This window comes from Pteronotus mesoamericanus, unplaced genomic scaffold (assembly GCF_021234165.1).
Source record: "Pteronotus mesoamericanus isolate MK-2021 breed Mesoamerican mustached bat unplaced genomic scaffold, CSHL_Meso_final scaffold_1186, whole genome shotgun sequence".
NCBI classification, from domain to species: domain Eukaryota; kingdom Metazoa; phylum Chordata; class Mammalia; order Chiroptera; family Mormoopidae; genus Pteronotus; species Pteronotus mesoamericanus.
Window position 1 is genome coordinate 2,187,753 of NW_026555302.1, and position 21,973 is coordinate 2,209,725.

Consider the following 21,973-nt stretch of genomic DNA (forward strand, 5'->3'; position numbering starts at 1 on the left):
TCTTTCTGTGCATAGAGCCAAACATGAGGGCAGGACTCACCTGTCTTTTTACCTACACCCCATCTCGGCAGGAGCTGCTCCTCACAACCCAACACAACACACTTTTTCTAGCCTTCTCTTTTACCCATGTACTCTCTGGCACTCATCCATAGATAGCTTTAGCGACTCCTAAAAATCCTTTGAATATCTCACACATTTCCATCTAAATTTTCTCTCTTTTGAGCCTCATCACCAAGAATTGTTTTCCGTCCTCCCCCTTCTGGAAGACTGTAAAAATCCTTTCTTCTCTGTCCTCTCCTAGCACGGTTTTATTCCTTTTCACCGTCACTGGGTACACAGCATTACGGTTAATTGTCTGTGAGGCTTTCTCAGGCTAAATAACAAATTTCTCAAGAGAAAGAGTTGTTTCCATCTCTTGTGAAAAAAAATCCCTGTTCAGTGTTTGGGGTTTAATAAGTGCCCCATCAGTATGTGCGGAAGTAGGAATGTGCTGAAATGTGTTCACATTCTCATGGGTACAGTTATTGTACCTATAGAGAAATAAAGATTAAAATAAAGCAAAAGAGCTCTTTTGCCGATTGTTTTTCTTCAGAGCTCGAGGTTTAACTTTATAACAGACATGGGAATTTCTCTGAAAAGTTAGAGAATAGTGAATGGCTGTTTCACCTGCAAATTGCTGTTTAAATGAGACCCTTCGAGGCATTATCTCTAGCGTTTGTTACCAATTTATTGTATTGATGATTTTGAAATAAGAACCACTGTCTGTCCAGGTTGGCATTGAATTGATTGTTTAGCATGTATTGTTTAGTTAGTATGGGTTGATTGGCAATAAGGTTTAATTTTACTCAATTAAATGCATACCAAAAGAATGTGTCATCTCTGTCTTCTACCTGTTAAAATGGAGGTGGAAAGAGAACTTGGAGTCAAGGGCTAGACTTAATGATAAGACACATTGTCATAAATAAAAAAAGAAATATGGAGCAAGAAAAAAATCATGATGACCTGGGGAATTCATGAAATGTCTCCTTCCAAAAAATGTATTTAACTGGTTCTGGGAAAATAAGCAAGGATTACAGGAGGGAAAAGGAGGAATCCCATATGAAGGAAGTAGCGTGGATCAATTGACAAGATGATTGCTGTTTTACAAGCCACAATTCAGCTGGTAATTTTAGCAAACGTCTGTGCTGTTAACATTTGTGAATTTGTAGTTCTTTCGCTCTACTTTGTTTTCTTTCTCACAGGTGGATCGGACATTGAATATCTAGACCTCTACAAGCCTGTCGTGTGGTTTTGGATCCTCGTGGGACTTGCTTACTTTGCTGCCGTCCTGAGCATGATTGGAGACTGGCTCCGCGTGATATCGAAAAAGACGAAGGAGGAGGTGAGAGTTCAGAAGCTTGTGAAAAACACTTCTATTTCGCTAACTTGATAAAAATTAAAAAAACATTTTTCACATTTACTTTTAAAAATAGTTATGTTTGGTGTGAATTTGTTGTACTGGGCTACCATGTAAGTGAGAAGTCATTCACTTACCAATACTAAATACTTCTATGTTCCAGATGCTATCTAGGTGCTTAGGGTAATTTGTAATAAAAAAGATGTAATTAAAATGCTTTTACTTTTTATTATATCTCTTTTGTTTTCTTTTTTCCTCCAAGGAACAAAGTAAATTTTATTCCATAAAGAAAAGTACAATAGGAAATATTTGTGTCAAGATATTTGTAGCATGAAAAAGTGAATGTATTATATATTAAATTTTTCTTACTTTAGTCAATTTATTTCCTTTTTTTGTTATGTCTACATAAATGTGTGCTATTACAGATGTGCACACACACATATGTGCTCCAAAGCTGTATACTTTGGCCAATTTCTTTAGATACAAATTTTAGCTGCTTAATATATTAATTTTGGCTCATGACATTTTTGAAAGTTTAAAATTTAAATCTGATTTTGAAATTGTATAGTTTGAGAGAGAGAGAGAGAGAGAAATTGTGGTTATTTTCACTACAGTGTATTTTCAATGTACTTTTAAGGATCTTGAGATGCTAAGGAAAAAAGAAACTGTAAATAGGAACTATTTTAGATGACATAGCTACAAAGAGAACTTCTTAAACATCCAGCCATAAACTGGCTTTCTTTGAAATGGTTTCTAAAAAACACACATATGCATTTAAAAAAAAAAATAAAACAACTGAACAGAATATATCTCTGATAGTTAAGGAAAGTATTATTTTGTGAAATATATATATTGCATACATATTATGAACATACTATACATTATATACATACATGCATATGTACATACTAATATTGTGGATGGATCATAGTTAGAAAGCCACTAAGGCACATTTAGAACGGGGGAAAATTTTTATCTCTATTACATTGGTATATTTAATTAAATATTAAAGAACATTTGATTTAAGTTTTAAAAGCTGTATGTTAGAAACCAGTGGTCTTGGGGATAGCACTCACCGGTGCAAAGCATTGGCACACTTTTCCAGAGCAATGAGATAACCGTCTGTACTAGTGCTCGGACTGCCATAACAAGGCACCGCAGACCACGTGGCTCAAGCAACAGAAATGCATTTTCTCACAGTTCAGGAGGCTGGGGGGCCAGCGACAATGGTGTCTGGGAGGCCTCTCCTCGGCTTGCAGATGTGGCCTTCTTTCTGTGTCCTCGCTTGGCCTTTCCAGTGTGTACATGCATGGACAGAGAGCTCCGGTGGCTTTCCTCTTCTTATAAGAACACCATGCTGTTGGATCAGAGCTGCACCCTTATGACCTCGTTTAACCTTAACCGCCTACTTTAAGGCCTTCTCTCCAAATATAATCACGTTGAGTGTTAGGGCTTCAACTTAGGAATTTGTGGAGACTACAATTCAGGCCATGACACCATTCTTTGAAATAAAGTTGAATTTCTACATTAATTGGCTTAATTAATATGAAAAACAGGTTTGTGTGCCTACTTCTGAGCAATCTTTATAATTCTCAACCAAAAGTATGAGATGTATCATTGTGTTTTCATGCTATTAAACACTGAGAAGTAGTAAACTATTTTATTTTTTTTGGCTTCTACCTAGCCTTGTGAGCAACATGCTCTTTCTGGTGACTGCATCTGTAGGAAGCTCGTGTGAGTAAAGGCCATGAGGAAGTTCATGTGAACCCTTTGGAGCTGCAGCTGCTCCAGACAGTTAAGCCAGTTGAAATGGAACTGTCAATTTGAGCAGATGTGTGTTTTCTAATTTAAAATGCAGCTTAGGGGAATGACAAAATCAGGTCACAAATTCAACAGAAAATGTGAAGAAAGGAAGGGAAAGGTAATTTATAATTTATCTATCAATAGATCATCAGGATCAAACTGTTTACAAATGAAATGCTATTAGAATTTCTACAGCACTGGAGAAAAGATTATTAGATCATTCTTATTTTGAAATCACTCACTAAAGGGCACAATTAAATAAGAACCAAGTAAATACCTTCTATTTGTCGTCTTTACCTATATGAACCATGCCAGGTGAATGTTCACTCTATATTCCTTACCTTCTAACCTAAATCATTCCAACTCTAACTTTTAAACATTTCCTAAGTGTTCAGAAGGGACAAGATTATTTCTAGTTTTCAATTTTGATGGATGAAAATGCTAAATAATTTTGATAACTTGAAATCTTCCCTATTAAAAAATGTAACTAGTACAGAATATAAAAAATGCAAAGTATAATATAGCATCAAATTTTCAGTTGAAAATACTAAAACACGTGCTTTTTTTAAAATTTTTATTTTAATTTATTTTTTCAAATACATTTGTCTCTGCCTACCCCCCACCACTTTCCCTTGCCCCCTCTCTCCTTCCCTCCCTCAGCTCTTCCCTTTAACACGTGCTTTTCTTGACTAAAAATATTGTGACAAATAATAATCTCCAATCTTACATGATTTAAAAAAATAATCTTATAACAAATAATATGGTTATATTATATTTAAAAAACAAGTGTGATCTATTGCTTAAGTATAAACATATAGATCTAATCATATGTGGTCTTATTTCTGTTAAAATACGTTCTGTTTCTAATGAACACTAATTTTAATGAAAATATGTTTAGAATTAAAAAGAAATAGCTTTTAATGAACATGCTGAAATAAAGCATGTTGGTATGGCTAATCCAGCTGGATTATTTGAAGAGGAGATGGTTAGTTGGAACAACACTGCATGGTTTCAGAAGTGTTGCATATAATCATAGTTGATAGGCATTCCTCAAGGAAAATAGAATGACCTCAATAATTTTTCCATGGAGACATACGACTTTCTGTAAAAGTGTTTGTTTCATTATTTTTAAGCTCTAATAGAAAGTAGGTCCACGTTCAACACTAAAAATTAATATGACTAATTATCTTTTTCTATGAAGCTATACACCCTCTTCTGAGGAACCGAGGTTTCCATTTAAAAAATAAAGATTATTTAGGTGTTCTCAATAATACTAATATCTGAGACAGGTGTAATAAAAAGAAGATGTGATCACAAAATTCTGAAGGTAAATTCCTAAGCAAGAAGGGAGACTAGCGCATCCTGACTATGCATAAACATAATTCAGTTTGCTACTGTTTACATTCCTTGAGTGGGAAAGTCTTAGATTTTTGTCCAGTCTTGTATTTTTGTACATGTACCAGAACAAAGTGTTTGGAATGTTCCTGTCCCTTTGTGAGATGAACTCCGCCACAGCCCCCACCGCAGCCTGCCGGTGTTGTGGCGCTGTGGCTGGCCCCAGCGAGCGCGTGGCCAAACGTCACTTCTTAACCAATGTCATTTCCTTCGTCTGGAGGTGTTCATGCAAATGCAGATGCTCACTTTAGGAAGCTGACGTTAGGTTATGTTAGGGAAATTCCCTTTGATTGGGAAGGTCTGGTGCCAAGAAGCCTTGAAAGGCTGTTTCCAGAACTTACTATCTGCCCCCAGCATTATGAAGGAACCTGAGAATATGGAGGCATATAGTTTTCTTCTGCTGGTTACCTGGTGAGAGAGTATTTGATCTTCTCCAAGGGTCGCTCCCTTCTGTGAAAAAGCTAGAACTTGGTGGATCTTTATCTTGTCTGGAGATGGGCAATTAAAGAGCAGCCGCAGCCTGGGCCCTGGAAAAGTTGTAGTGGAGGAATTTATCATTAGTTTTTATGGCAGAAGTGCTTTAAATATGAATGGCTTTAGATGCCATTTGAAATAAGACTGTTCTGAAAACCTCAGAGAGCCATTGAAGGATTTCAAGTAGGGAAATGAATGATCTTGTCCACAGAGAGGAAGATGGCGAAGACACAAAGCTGGATTCAGGAAATCAGTTGGGAGAGATTATTGAATAGAATAGGGGTCTATTATCTTATCACAGTGGGATAGAAATTAAATAGGGACTTCAAAATTATTTGGGAGAAAGAAGGAATAGGATTTGGTAATCCATTAGGTGTGGATTAAAGCAGGAAAGAGAAAGGGGGATGACATTTATCATCCTCATTTTGGGTGGTATTACAAAACACAGGAAAATGAGAGATTCTGAGACGGGAGGATCGAGAATGTCATTTTGGACATGTTTTCATTGAGGGATGTGCTAGATTCTCAGGTGGCTGATTCAAGTGTAGATACTGGATATGCAAGACTGGAATGTCAGAAGGAAGGGAGCTGGAGAGATTGTTCGGAGCCTCTGAGTGATCGTGACATACATGCCAATGGAAGTTGTGAGTACAGATGAATTCCCGTAGTGAAGATTTGTGAAGTAAGTCGGCAAAAGGAGCTAAAAATGGAACCTGGAGGAACACCTTCATTTGAGTGGGTGAATGCAGAGACTATAATGGATTGTTTTGCAAATAATGTAGCCAAATAAATTGATCTGTGGTAAGGATCTGTTGGAAGGTCAAAGGCATTGAGGTCTTGAAGAAAAAATGGCTAAAGGAATGGATCTGAATGGCTAAAGACCATAGGGGAAGAAATGGAATCCAAGGAAAGGCTGATAAAATAACATAAAATAGAGAAACAGTGTAATTAAAATTTTCAATAAGGTTGTGTTCCAGGGACACCACTTCTGTAGAAAAAAACATAAACATTGCCCCCCTGGAAATGCGCAGTGGAGTGGGTACTTCTCTGGGTAGGCACATCAAGCACAGTCCCAAAGGGCGATATTGATGGTGTATTTTTTTTTGGAAATGGGAGCCCTTGGAGCACAAATAATAGAAACTGTGAATAGTGCCTCCTGGAGTGGTGCAGTGTAGCAGCCGGGATCCGGGGTACTGTGGGGCACGCGTATGCGGTAAATGTGGATGGTGGCAGTAGGGGTGGGGGGTGAGCTGTGGAATGAGTGTCAAAGCAGCAGGAAAGGGAGGAGTCTGAGGCGTGGAGACCAGTTAGGGCATTATTTAAGGTCAAATCATTCCTAAGTCACTCATTTACTCATTCATTGGAAAGATCCTTACTAAGGGCTATGTGATGAGCACTCTGTTAGGTTCTAGAAGTAGGTTGAGGCCGATCTCTGTATTAAAAGGATTACAGGGTGGTGCATTTCTTTATTGGCCTTTATAATGTTTGTTTTTACTTTTACTTTTAGAGATGGAAAAAGGAGTTTTGAATAAGAAGGCACTTAGTCTTTGATTAGTTCTTAAAATAGCCTGCTTTTACGTTTTCCTTTTCCCTCCCTCCCATCTTCAGAGAGCACATCAGACTTTGTAGTCATTGCTTTGATTTCTGACATATTTGGGAGAGGGAGAATTACTCTTTAGTTCCAATTTTTTCTTGGTATTTTTTATTGTTGTTCTCTTGTTGAGATACTAAAGCAGTTATGAATGACTGTTGAGCACAATATACAATGATCATAAGACTTTACAGGTTTATATTTTAAGGTATATAAAATAAAACAGAGGCAAGCAGTATCCCAATAGGCTATTAAAAATAAGGTATGTATAACGGGTCTCTGTTTCCTATCCCTCTATGCTCTGGGGAACAGACAGAGCAATCAGACTTTGCGGTTCATCTACTGGTCTGTATTCGGCCCTGCCTAGTCATGCAAGGAGAAAGTTCCTTCTCTTTCCAGTCATAGACTTGGTTCAGAAAGTTATTTCTTATTTAGTAAATAAGCAATTGGAAAGGAGAATAAAAATAAGAGAACAAATAATATCAAATAATAATATGACTTAAATTATGCTTTGAGGCAACAGTAACTCTCATATATGAGTATATGTCTAATATCCAAGTGAATTTTATGAACCATCATTTCTGTAGAACCAAAACCCCAAAGTATGTGTCTATATAGTCTAAGTATCATGTTGTATGTTGTGAACCTTTGAGGGCCCAATATTAGGAAGTTTTTATAAGTCAAAACATATGCCAAACATAGGATTTGAGCGTGGTAAAAGTAGAAATACTTTTCTTCTGGAATATACTTTATTTCTTTTTAAAATATTAAATAAAATAATGATGTAAAGTCCCCAGCTGTCAAATAATAATTTCTGATAAGGAAACTGAAGCACAGCGAGATAAGTAGTGATTTGCTTAAGGTCACGCAGCTCCTGAGTGGGTCAGTGGTAGAATCAGTAATCGTCCCAGTTGTATTGACTCCTGGGCCCAGCCTTCTTGCCTTTTTGCTATGCCGCCTTCCAAGGCTTCAAGAAACTGTTTATGTGTTTTTGTTATTGTCATTTTTTTGTTCTTCTTTTTATTTTATACATAGGTAATATCAACACATTAGAAGTAAGTACTGGAATCTAACCTATCTGTTATTATGTAGCTACAAAGAAGAACTTTATGAATAGTTTGGTCTAATTGTGTTACCATATAGGTAGATCAGGGAATCTTAAAATGTACAATTTTAACAATCTTTTAAATAAATAGAATAAATTTGTCTGACCTCTGAAAAATGTATGGGCTTTGGAGCCCATACAACTGAGATTTAATTCTATCTTAACTATTTACTAGCTGTGAAAACTTCACCAAAAATACCTAATCTTTCTGAGTCTCCATTTTCTTATACAATGAGATTTAGCCTCCTTTATGAGATTGCTTGGAGATTCAGTGGGTAGGGTATAGAATGTGCTAACCGCTTACTACAGGCTTGTTCTTTTCCTCATGGGTTTCGGAAGAAGTTAGTATCAAATATTTTCCCAAATCAAATAATCCTGTAGTGTTCTAAGATTACCATTTCTATATCATCATTATATTGCTCTATTTGAGCATCAAATGCTGTGAGTGCTTACATGTATGAACATCTTATTTGGTGGAAATGATAAGTAAATGCAAACAAAAAGATAAATAAGGAGACATTCGACTATATTATTGCTGGAAGTTAATAGCAAGCCCAGAACCCATAACAACCTATTTAAAAGTTAGTATAGGAATTTTAAATATGTTGGATGTTCTGTGGACTTGAAAACTAATTTCTACATTGAATGTTTCTTAAACCCATCCACTACTCTTACCTTAATTCTTTTCTTGAATTAGAGCCATGCATTTCCTGGTATCCTGATGTGACTGGGTAGAATCCATTTGTATTTTCCTCTTATGAAACCAAGAAAAAGTATTTCAATTATTACTTTAAAAAATAAACACCTGCAGGAAAATTCCCATTTTTTTTCTTTTTTAGATTTTAGGTGGAACTCTCACTGTTTATAAATTGTATCTTCTTTTTGCTTCAAGTATTTCACAGAATGCAATCTGGTAATGGCAATTCAGAGTCATTTTTTCTATTCATTTCTTCATAATAGGAAAGTAAGTTAATAGTTTTTTGCCTCAAAGCACTTTATAAGTAATTTCATTTTCTTTAGCTAGAGAGCACATTATAGGGATTTAATGCATTGAGACATAATGTTATCTATCTCTTTTGACTGCTTTGAGACTGTCATTTGTTCTGAGAATTTGTATTAGGGAAAGCAGCCCCTATGAACTTTGCTTTTAAAATTGTTTTTGGATTTTCTGCATCAAACCAAAATATTAGGCTTGCCATATGCAGAGCTAAAATCAATCACAGTCTACGAAAAATAAAATCTGTGTGTGATGAAAACACGAGTGTGTTTACTAACATGAGTTAACAAAATGATTTTACATTTAGTTACTCTTCATAGACAGCGCTTTCTAAAAGAATATTTGCTTGTGTTTGGTTTGACCGGAGAGGTTTATTTTTGGAGGGGAAGGGGGACATTGAAGTTTGATGATGGATTATTTGATCATGTTTTACAACAGTTTGCGATTTCTTCAGTGTTCAGTGTGTGGCACCATAGTGGTGGTAGGGCAATTTAGTTCTTCCTGTCTCAAACTGATTTGAATCCAAGAACAGCTTCCAATGAATAATATGTCTGTATGTGCATGCACATACACACACACAGATATAAAATCTCCTCTCTCTGAACAAAGGTGAACTCTTCTTCCTTATGAAATATTTCAGTTTCTTTCCCCTTCCAGACACACGTTAGCATTGCACTTCCCTTTCCCCCTGTGGTTGATGAGCCATATGGATAGTTCTGGCTAATGACTTGCAGGCAGAATTGGTGTGAGAAAATGAGAAGGAGATTGAGTTGTGCCTGTGAGACCCTCCAGCGCTTACTTGCCTCTGGCACAATGACCATAGGAGACCATGGTGCTGTGTCAGCCTGGGTCCCTGAGGTGCCACAATGCCTGGAGCCCCTGCTGATGTGTCATGGGCATTTAGCATGAGTGAGATCTGAACCTTTCCTTGAAACCACTAAGGTTAAGGGGCTCTTTGTTCTAGATTTTAACCTCTTTTATCCTTACTAATCCTGTAAAACTCCATCAACATTGTTGCTCTAATTCCAAGAAAGAGTTAAAATAATCATCATTATGATCATCATCATCGTTTGGGGGTTTTAAACTTTATGCACTGTGCTAATATTTGGTGAATTTATTTTTAGTTCAGTTTAGGTTCCAAGTCTCTGAAAGACTTGGATATTATTATCTGTATTATATTATTTCAAATATTATATTATCTGCATTTATTTAAGATTTCCTAGTGGTTTTATTTAAATAGAAACATCAGGTAAGAGTCAAAGTGAAATAGAGAAACCTGCTTTTCAAGGAACCTGTAGATGGACTTTATGTTGTGTGGGGACCAGACCCTCCTGCTTCTGTAAAAAGGCAATCTCAGATGTTGAATAATATTGAATCATTTCATATGTAAGTGTTCAAAAGAAAGAACCTTCAACTGATTGGTTTTATGGTGTTTCATAAAACCAATGCATAACACCAAAGTAATCTCAGATATAAAGGAGCAGGGTGTCCTTTTACAGTATGTTGAAATTTATTAGGCTGAATCATATGAAGTTGTTTATAATGAGGTATTTTTGACTTTAAGAATCACAATTCCATATGGTTCAACCTAATATTTTAAGGAATTATATTTACAAGCCAGTTTCTACAAATACAATCTTCCTATTATAATCTATACATTAGAGTATGATCTATACACTAGGCCAAATCACATTTGGCTAGACATTTCTGGTATACTTTCTTTAGTTATTGCTTGGCTGAGAACTTTTCAGGATTCTATTTTGCTTATGTATAGATTGATTATCTCATCTCAACTCAAATACAGATTTGTTGTACTTGGATGTTCTGGAAGTCTATCTGTTATACTTGTCACTCTAGACTGTAGCTCAAACCTTTTCTCACTTGGCCATGTCATATCTGCTTCTGACACTGAAGCTCTCTTGGGGGCCACTGTGCTCCAATCATGAATATCCATTCCCCACCCTTTCCCCTAACCCAGCTAATGTGTGGCTGAACCAATGTATAACTTTATGAAAGACTTGAGGATAATTTAAAGGAATTACACAACAGAAAAGGAAAACCTCATGCTGGCTTATTAATATTGTTCTTAGAGTCCATTGGTCATCTTCTCAAAGGGGCTCCTCTTGGGCATCTTTGCTCCTCAAACCCCTGGTTTGGTGGCATATTGCAAGGGTTTGCTTATCACTCAGAGACCAAATCAGTAGAAGACCAGATTGACACAATAATAATACAATATCCAATATGTATGTGTAATATATATAATACATGCAAATATACTCTCCCCCAAAATGGCAGTAGCCATTTAAATTATTAAACATGATACTGGATATTTAAATCTGAAGCAGTTTAATATGGATTACTTCCTCAGGTAAGGTTGTTCCTATGAACAGTGGATAGGTACTTGACTTCTGTGTCTGTGATTAAACAAACAAATAGACATACAGACAAGCAAACAAACAAACATACTCTCCAAAGTAGTCAGCTTCATAATGAAGGGGGGTCCAGCTACAAAAAGACACTCTAGCTCCAGCATATGAGGCTGCTTATGACCCCAGAAATGTCTGCTTTTTCACCTTTAGAAGTAAACAAACAAGACACAACACTTCTCACATCTTCTAGCTGTTTATCCTTGCTGCACATAGTTGTTTATAGCCACTCTGGTTTTACTACTTCATAATCTCTATATATCAACAAGCACTTAATTATATTTTGAGCAAAATTTTTGCATGAAACATTGCCCTAAAGTGAAGTAGAAATATCAATCATACCAGGAAATCTTACTGTAGAAAGACATTTATCTCCCAAATTAGATACTATATGTATGTACGTAATATTTTTCATGTAATTTCTCACAAATGCCAAGATTTGTTATGTGTTGATGGACCCTTCAATTTCTTGGTACTATTCTGAGGAACTAAGATATTTATTTTAGTGAGGGTATTTTTATGCCATCTAGTGTTTGTATATATATCATCTTTATACATAATATATGAATACACACACACACACATTTATCTTTATTCCTATTTATGTCATTTCTGCCACACTTTGAGAGCCTGTTGGATAGACTTGGCTTAAATATAAATTCAGTTTAAGAACTACTGTTTTGTGTTCAATACATATTTCTGAATGAGCAATAAAGGCTTCAAGGACATATATATATATATATATAAGCAGGGCAGGATAAAAATTGATTTCCTATTTTGGAGCTATGTGTATTGCAACATGCAAACTTTGTCATAAATGTGAATTACACAAAAGGCAGTAAGTATAGTCTGTTTCAGATTAAAAGAAATAGAATTTTACTGAGTTGTGGCTCTGGTATGCATGACGGGGACTGTTAGTGCCACTTGCAAAAGGTACATAGCACAAGTGACTTCATTTCATCATTGATTGGTTTGTTCATCAAACATGTTTTGATTCTGATGGTGTGTCGGGCAGGTTACTAGATATTGGGAATAAAGGTATAAAAAGTCATTGAATTTTCCCTAGAGAAGAAACTTATAGGAAATTTGCAGAAACATGTACCAATAATTACTACAGGATAGGTACCACAATAGAGGTATAAAGGAAGTACACTTTGTGCCTTGGTGCACAGAAATGGAATTACTAAATATAATTGGATGAACTGGGGGAAACTGCATAGAGAAGGTGATATCCCTGACTTTCTTTTCCATTTTTCATTTAATCTAGTAGCATTGATCTGAAAAAAAATATTCAGTCCTATAGCTTTGATGATCAATGTATCCAGAATCTACTCACTTCTCACCTCTTCATCCCTTTCTGTGCCACCATTAGCTCCCACTTGGATTATTCAAAAGCCTCCTTACTGGTCTCCTGCTTCCCCCTTTGCTTGATATCAAGTCTGATCTCAACCAAGATGCCAGAGTCATCCTTTGAAACAGTTCCTATGATACCATTCCTCTGCTTAGAAGCTTCCTGATGCCTTCCCATTATTTTCAGAGTGAAAGTCAAAGTTTTCGGAATAACGTTAAGGGTTCCACATGATCGAGCCCCCCTTACCCTACCTAACCTCTTCTCCTACTATTCTCTGTCTTTGCTCAGTCCCCTCCAGCCTCACTGCTCCTGGGGTTCCTCCTGCACCAGGCACGCCCTGCCCCAGGGCCTTCACATTGACTGTTCCTTCCTTCAGGAATGTGCTTTTCCCAAGTACCTACCTAGCTCCATTCCTAATATCGCCAAGTCTTTTTAATAACATTAATTTTTATAGGTTTTAATATTTTGAAATACATACAACATATTAATTTCATGACTACAACATAATGATTCAATATTTGTATATATTTCAAAACAATCACCACAATAAGTCTAGTTTAGGTACATCTGTCACCACACATAGTTGAAATTTTTTTCCTTGTGATGAATACTTTTAAGATCTACTCTTTTAGGAACTTTTAAATATGCAGTACAGCCCTGACCAGTGTAGCTCAGTTGAGTGGGTGTTGTCCCACAAAGCAAAAGGTCGCAGGTTTGATTTCATGTCAGGGCACATGCTTGGGTTGTGGGCCATGTCCCCAGTAGGGGGCGTGTGAGAGGCAACTACACATTGATGTTTCTCTCCCTCTTTTTCTCCCTCCCCCTCTCTCTAAATAAGTGCAATCCTATAAATAAATAAATAAATCATAAGCAGTACAGTATTATTAAGCATAGTTGCCATGCTGTATATTATATCCCATGACTTACTGATTTTATAACTGCAGGTTTGTTCCTTTTGACTCCATTCACCCCCCATTTTGTCTCACCAAGCCCCCGCCTCTGGCAATGATCAATCCATTTTCTGTATCTATGAACTAGCTTTTCCTTTCTTTCCTTCCTCCCTTCCTCCCTTCCTTCCTTCCCTCCCTCCTTCTCCCTATTTACCTCTTCCTTCCTCCCTCCTTCCCTTCCTTCCTTCCTTCCTTCCTTCCTTCCTTCCTTCCTTCCTTCCTCCCTTTCTCCCTTCCTCCCTTCCTTCCTTCCTTCCTTCCTTCCTTCCTTCCTTCCTTTCTTCCTTTTTCTTTCTTTCTTATTCCACATATAAGTGAGATTATCCAGTATTTATCTATCTTTCTCTGACTTATTTCACTTAGCATAATGTCCTTAAGGTCCATCCATGCTGTGTGATGTTTCTGTTTGACTGGAATAAAAATGTTCCTGGCTTTGGGATGTTATGTAGTTTAAGGCCTATGAAAAATGAAAATGTTTCAGATAGCTTTATATCCAAGGGAGACGGAGGTTTTCTTGTTCTCCATAGGACCGGTGGGAAAGCTCTGATGCTTCGAGCGGCTCTTGTCGTGCAGTGGGGCAGTGACGCCGTCATCAGTGGTCTGGGAAGGAGGACTGGTGGAAACGGACCAAGTCAGGGTGCTGTCCTTATTTCAGAGAAGCAGACGCAACCTTACAAAAGACTTCCCCCAATTTTATAAGCATCGTAAGAAATGGAGTTAGTAGAAGTGATAGTTATTGTTATCTAGTAATACGCTAAAGGTATTACTGATCTCACAAAACAGTACTGCCTTAACACAGGGGAGGAGTTAGAAATATAATTTGAAGTTGCCTCTAGAACGCCTACCTTGCCAAATAAACTGTAGGTTCTCCTGTTTACAAGCGCTGTACATTGAAAGCACGTAACTCAGAAGTGTTTCAAAAACTTGGGAAATATGGAAGTTCTGGAATTTAATATTTGATAAATAGCATATGATGAACCCATTTCTCCTACTGTCTTTGTGAATCTTTGCAAGCATCCCTCATTTAACACTTCCAGGTGGGCTAGAAACAACTTTAGATGTGTGTATCTCATCATTGCCACTCTGAACCTCTGTACTATTAAAAATGTTTCATTTGTCCACATTTGGCATTCACGAATAGTATGATATTCTCACATTTTCTAAAGCTCTCAGGTAGCCGGGTATTTCATCCCACAAAGCAATCATCTGTGTGTTGTGTTCTCTGTTTGACAGCCGAGCAGTTTGAAGAGATTTTTAAAGTAGTGAAAAATGAATTGGTTATGGTAACTGGCTGTTTTTTCCTCATTCCCTGGACTTTTCTACCTTCCATGATTCAAAATGTACAAGCAGCCAAGTTTTGCATCTGAAGGAAGATAAGAAGGCTAGTGAGAGGAGAATTTGGGAATAGTTAAAGCCTTTGAGAGCTTTGTTATGAGCCCTGAAGATGTTATCATCGGACCTGGGTAAAAGTTCCGTCCGACTCCCCGCTCTGAGCACTGGTTTAAAGTGAGCGATAATGAAGCTGGGTTTGCAGTCATTATCAGATGAAAAATAATAAGGAACACCGGCAAGGTACCTGGAGAGGGGTTTGGATTTGTCATTTCTTCTCCCCGCCTTTTCTCACTTTCCCGAATTTTCCTTACCCCTTTAGTACTCATTGTAGTGCAAGCTTCATAAAATAACCAAACCAAGGTATAATAGAAACTCATTATAACACAGCTGTCTGTTAAATGGATATAGACAAAAATAGATCAAATCATGTTCTCTGAAGCATAAAGTGCTATCATACGTGCTATATATGAAAGCCAGCCTGCTCAGGGAAATTAGCCGTGGAAAAGAAAGGGTTTCATTTCATTGTCTTTCTGGGTAGCGTTCTTTACTATTTCTGTAGTCTGAGCAGGTGCTCTTGACAGCTCCAGCTGCCGCAGGGAGGGGTGGAGGTGTGGGTGCCCATCATGCTGCCTTTCCAGATATGGTTCATAAGCATTTGTTAATAGAGGCCTTTGACTTGCCTCTCACAATGGATGCTTCCTATGTTTTATCCATACACTCAGAGGAATTGTTTTTCCCTAATTCTAAATCTGTAATCAGTGGATTATTTATTTATTTTTAGAAAGAGAGGAAGGGAGGGAGAGAGGGAGAGAAACATCAGCGTGCGGTTGCCTCTCGCGCCCCCTGCTGGGGACCTGGCCTGCAACCCAGGCATGTGCCCTGCCCCGCACCTGAACCCTCAGCCCCTTGGTTCTCAGGTCAGCACTCAGTCCACCGAGCCACACCAGCCAGGGCTCCACGCCATTTCTGATCTCGCATGGATGACACTCAGGGTAACCCCCACGGTCTTCCAGGATGAGAGCTGGCCTGTCCTGCTGTCACTTTCTCAATATTTCCCCTGTCCCTTCTTTTATTTCCTGTCTTTCTTTCTGTTTCTTAGACAGCCTCATTACAGTTTGGCAAAGTTCATTGAAATGCAATGGCACGCTTAGAAGAGAGAGCAAGTCCCATTGCTGGAGAACAAATCTGGCAGTGCTTTCTTGGGTTTGGGAAAGGTGGCCGTGAACACGTGCCTCTGTGCAGTGGATACGTTGCATTATTAGACCCTCTCTGCTACCTTTACCTGTTGAAATTGAGTGAGGGGAAATCTTTTCCAAAAAATGCATGATCACTTTCACTTTTTTTCCTGAAACTTTTTCTACACTTTCATAAAAGAATAAAAGCATAATTCTGTATGGTCCAATTTAAAGATGGTGCAAAGGAAGGGCATTCTACGGACCTGGCTATCTAATAGAAATCAAGGCAAAACACAAATGCGAGCCACATATGTGACTTTAATTTTTCTTACTAGCTTCATTAAAGAGGTAAAAGAAACAGATGAAATTAATTTTAATATATTTTACTTAACCCCATATACCTAAACTACTATCATTTTGAATAATATAAAATTTGTAATTGAGGTATTCTGTACTGTTTTTCTAATAAAATTTCAGTATCTGGTATATATTTTATACGTACAAAACATCATAAATCAGACTGGCCCTGTTTGAAGCCTCCAGTAGCCACAACGGCTGTGGCCACTGAAGTGGACAGCACAGCTATAGACTCATATCATAACACAGATTATAGTCTACATCATGGAATAGAGACTTAAGAATCTTGCTTTGAAACAAAGCTGCTGCTTCTGTGCTAATGCTGTAGATTGTGCTTTGCCTCCCAGAATGTTATTAGCCTTAACTGATATTTCAAAGAGTTAGAAAACAGAAGCTCAAAAAAGTTCACTGCAAAGGCAGTGAAGTAAATGTGTAGATTCACGTTACTTACTGTGTCACCTACCCGGAGCCGCTCTTGGGGGGTATCTTTGCACATTATATTGCTGTTGCTCCTTCCTGCATTTCATCTTTGTCAAAGTGAACCGCTACTGTGGGTTGTCAATTATTTCAGAGGATTTCTGTAAATGTTGACCACCCACACCCAAGCAACTCTACATGGGAGAGTTAACTCTGTGAGAGAAACTTCTGGAAGCAATTGCCCCTTTGAAAAAGAAGTTGGAAATAAAATTTTCCTGGATCTGCATAGACTACATTGAATATTTCCCCCCACATTTCATTTGCAAAGTTTAAGTATGATCCTTTTAAATGGATAGAGCATATATTCAGAGCTAAATGCATGGACCTCTGAAAACAATGGCAACAAGGAACAGCAAAATGAAGACTTGTTTTTTTCTCACATCCCATAGTAGTCACATCTCATCTTCCTCTTCTCACTCCAAAACTCTCCAGCTGCTCGTCTATAACTTGTGCTGACATTGATTCTGGCAGTGCACCTGATCGGGGACTGCTTCAGCCCTAGGCACTTATATGACTTCTTCCTTTGACTTCGTAGAAAAAAAGAATACGTCTCTGGCACCACTTGCAATAGAACTTCCCATGTGCTTACATCTCAAGAGCACAAACTGGATTTAACGGTTTGAAATTAGAAAACAGTCACATTTAGTTTAGCGAATGAACTTGATATCTATGCATCAATCTGTGTGATTTAAATATTTTGATAAATTTAGGGTAAATAGTTGAAAGGCCAAGCAGTTAGTTTTATACTCACTGTAAAGTTGCTTTGTAAAATTAACACATATTTTGTGGGGAGGTACTTTTGAGATTTTTATGGTGGTTCCTTTCATCACATAACTCTCAATTTAAATTTTATTTACTTACATCAGTACAGACTCATGGATTTCTGCTGTAATCGGTGGGTTATAATCTGTTAAAATCATCATTTATTTTGATCTTTAAATTGTCCCTGCCTTGGCCATGGAGAGCCTTCAAGCTGTCTTTTGGGTTCTGGACCTTCTGGTATATCCCCAAAGTTTGGGAGAACTTTTTTTACTTTCCGGCACAGGAAGATGTTCCAGGCTCAACTTAAACAACTTCTCTGCCCCACCCCTGGACTCATTCATTTCTCCAAAGAATCATGGTTTCTTTTACTGGATGGTCGTATTTAGAAATGAAGAATTGGGTGTTTGTTGCTAATGGGGTTGTTGCTGCTTGCTGGTACTCCAAGTAGACAGAGCTAAGGAACATATTTTATATTTATGCACCTGTACATTTCCACCTATATTTATTTCATATCTACATACCTTGAAAACCATGAGTTCATACTGATATCTCTAATTTCAATCTAGCATAAGTTCCTTCTAGTTTTCTGCATTTTTATATTTGTAATTCCTTTCTCTTACAGTGATTGCTTTATTCTCATTATACATACGTATATATATCTTTTCTTCTCTTTCCTTTTTAAAATTACGTATTGGTTTCAGGTATACAGCTTAGTGGTTAGACAATCATATAGTTACATAACGTTCCCTTAATATTTCTGGTACCTCAACTGGCACCATAGATAGTTATAATATTATTGACTATAAACATATTAACATGATATATAACGCTTTCACATTTTCAGAAGAAATGTATTTTAAAATCATGGTATTGATTTTAGTATTATTTTTTTGACATTGTTTTTATTAACACTATTGTGCTTAATCTTTATACAATATGTTAATATGTGTGATGATAAGAAGTAGAGAAATTGGTAACTAAAAAAAGCAGTTTAGATTAAGGAGCCCTTATGAATATTACATATACTTTCCTGAAAACCAAAGAAAAACATCATGTACTGTTCTGTCAAGATAACGTGGCACTTAGTAATTACTTTTAGGTTTTTTTTTTAAACCTGGTCGGTAAAGAGAATAATTTGAACTATTCTTTTTACCAGTACAGTTAAACAGTACAATGAAATGTCAATACTTCAGAAAATGAATTAATGATAATTATCAGGAATTATAGTCTAGGCAACCTCTGAAAGTAGAATGCAAAGCAGACCTCAAATTATTTTTACAGATTTAATGTTTCCAACTCATCTCCCTGCTTTCAATATTTAACTTTTCTCCAGTCACCAAGGTATAGAAACATCAGAGAAAAGTAAATTAAAACCCCACTGTCAAAGGGACAGGAACCAGCATTGGCCAAGATGAGAAAAACCCCTTCAGTTCTATTCCTGGTGAAGAGAGTTACTTAGTGGCCATGAAATCCTAAATGCTCTGCTTTGCTTCAGGTTCTCTTGAAAATGTCCCTTAGGGAAAGGACTTTATATCCATTTTATTCTGCCCACGTCAAAAACAATGATGAGATCTGCATATAAATAGAATACTTTTAAAGAAAAATTAAAGCTCTTCCAAGTACTGTAAATATAGCAGCTCCCCTATTCATGGAAAATATGTTCCAAGACCCCCAAGTAGATGTCTGAAACCACAGTTAGTACTGAACCCCATATATACCAGTTTTTTCCCCATATATATGTACCTAAGGTAAAGTTTAAACTACTCATGCACTTTGGAGCCATTATTAAGCAGAATAAAGGTGTCTTGGACACAACACTGTGATACCGCAACAGTCGGTAAGCTAACCGAGATGGCTACTAAGTGACTGACTAATGGACGGAAAGTGTCTACAAGCATGGAGACGCTGGGGGTCCCTTGTGGGTCAGCAGGAGTTTTCATTGTGCTACTGAGAACAGCACCCAATTTCATATTTATGAGTTGTTTCCTTCTGGAATTTTCCATTTAATATTTTCAGACCATAGTTCACTGTGGATAACTGAGACTAAGGAAATTGAAACCGCAGACAAGCCGGGGGGACTGCTGTGCTTGAGTTGACTGTTGACAATTGGAAAAAAATCTTACGGAGTTTCAGATAGAATTCCTCACCCAGTTATGACTCCATGAAACAACCAGCTAATCTAGAACCCAGGATTCTTATTCATAGTTAATTGAGAACTACATGAGAAGGAAAATTAGAGTCAGAATAGAAAATAGAGATGAGGCAGGGTAAGACCTGTAGGGAGAAAATGATTATTAAAGATTGTAGGATTGCCAGAAATAATGGCCTTGTACGTAAGTGAGAATGAGAAGGCAGAGAGTGAAGGGAAAGGATTGGTGGACGTGCTCTGAGAGAAAGAAACGTTGAATTGCCATCTTGCTGCAAAGGACAGGCAGAGCTGCTGTTGCTGAATTTCCAAATCAGACAACAAATTTGCACTGCAAGGTAGCTGCCTGCAAGCAAGTGGAAAAGTGTTGCTGGGATAGTCATCTCTGGAAACGGACAACTTAGAATATTAGCAAATTGTGACTGTTAGTTATCTATTAATGATCAAAATACAACAGTTACCAATAAATTAGAATTATTCTCAATTTGAGGGATTTCACAGGTGCATCCAGATAAATCAGGCAGCAGGGTTAAAAATGGCATAATGTTCAGCCTCTTGGTGAGTGTTTGTTAGATTTTGTAGAAAACAGGGCTCATGCGACAGCATGGTTTAAAATCGTACAGCCTATTACATAATAGCTAATATTCAACAGTGTCATTTCAGGCAATCCCAGCTGATGGGGAGACAGTGACTTCTGCCGTTTGGAGCAGACACTTTTAGATGACATGCTTCTTGGAATTTATTCTTTTATCAAAAGTCAGGGTTGGATTATGTCTTCCTGTCATGGAAATATGGCTCAGGAACAGATCAGAGGGAAATTGAAAACACAAGGAAGCACTTCTCATGAATCCGCTTGACTCTCTTGGCATGATATGCTGCTGGCATTTCATAGAGTTCTTAGGAGAAAAATAACCTTAGCAATGCGGCTGATAAAGACCAAGCATTTAAAAAACCCGCATTATTTAAAAAGTTTTCAAACTGAAAGCACTGAAAATTCTCTGGAGGTCGCGTTACACTTTCTGTTACTAAGACGACTCCCATGAAGACTGACCTGCAGTAGAAATAAGGAGACTTTCAGAAGTGAAATCATGAACGAATAAAAAATCAGGACAGGGAATTATCTTTCATCGCACCTCAGTGTAAAGTAGAATGAATTATACTTCAGTATATTAGAGATACAATTCAGAAATACTGCCTCAAACATTCTCAGTCATATTTTCAGGATGTTTAAAATTGAGGTTTAGTTACATAGAACCTTGATTTATTTACAGTGTACAGTATAATGATTCTATATTAGTATGTATTGCAAAATGATCACCACAATAAGTCAACACCTTTCTTCACATTTTTCTTGTTCCATAATTTTTTCCTTGTTACATAAGTTTTTGTGTGTGTGACGGGAGCTCTTAAGATCTCTCTTAGCAACTTTCAAATATGTAATACAGTATGTTAATGATAATTGCCATACTGTATGTTAATATCCCGATGAGTTATTTATTTTATAACTGGAAGTTTGTATCTTTTGACTCCCTGACTACCTGCATCTATTTTGCTCACCTTGTCTTCATCCCCCATCTCGGGTAACCGCCAATCTGTTCTCTGTATCTATGAGCTTTCTTGCTTTTTTTTTTTAGATTCCACATATAAATGAGATCATATTGTATTTGTCTTTTTGTATCCAACTCATTTCAATTAATGTCGTCATGGTCCAACCATGTTGTTGCAAATGGCAAGATCTTATTCTTTTTATGGCTGACTAAAATTCCATTCGCGCGCGCGTGTGTGTGTGTGTGTGTGTGTGTGTGTATAACATTTTCTTTATGCTTTCATCCATTGGTAGATACTTAGATGGTATCTGTGTCTTGACTATTGTAAATAATGCTGCAATGAAAATGGGGGTGCATATATCTTTTTGAGTTAGGGTTTTTATTTTTTGCATAAATACCCAGAGAAGGAATTGCCAAGTCATGTGGTAGTTCTATTTTTAATTATTTGAGAAACTTCTGTACTGTTTTCCATAGTGGCTGCACCGATTTAAATTCCCACCAACGGTGCATAAGGGTTCTCTATTTTTCACATCTTTGCCAACACTTGTTATTTCTTATTTTTTAATAATAGCCATTCTAACGGGTGTGAGGTGACATCTCATTGTGGTTTTGATTTACATTTCTCTGAAGTTTAGTGATGCTGAGCACCTTTTCATGTACCTATTGGCTCTCTGTATGTCTTTGGCAAA

General features: G+C 37.2%; 1 protein-coding gene across 2 annotated transcripts in view; it reads left to right on the plus strand.

Moving 5' to 3' along the window:
• Positions 1 to 21,973, plus strand: part of KCNK2 (potassium two pore domain channel subfamily K member 2) — a 90,590-nt gene that overhangs the window by 57,662 nt on the left and 10,955 nt on the right. For both annotated transcript variants that reach the window (XM_054587527.1, XM_054587528.1), the window contains one exon: positions 1,242 to 1,381. In XM_054587527.1, the coding sequence (XP_054443502.1) occupies positions 1,242 to 1,381 (140 nt within the window). The remainder of the gene's footprint in view (positions 1 to 1,241; positions 1,382 to 21,973) is intronic.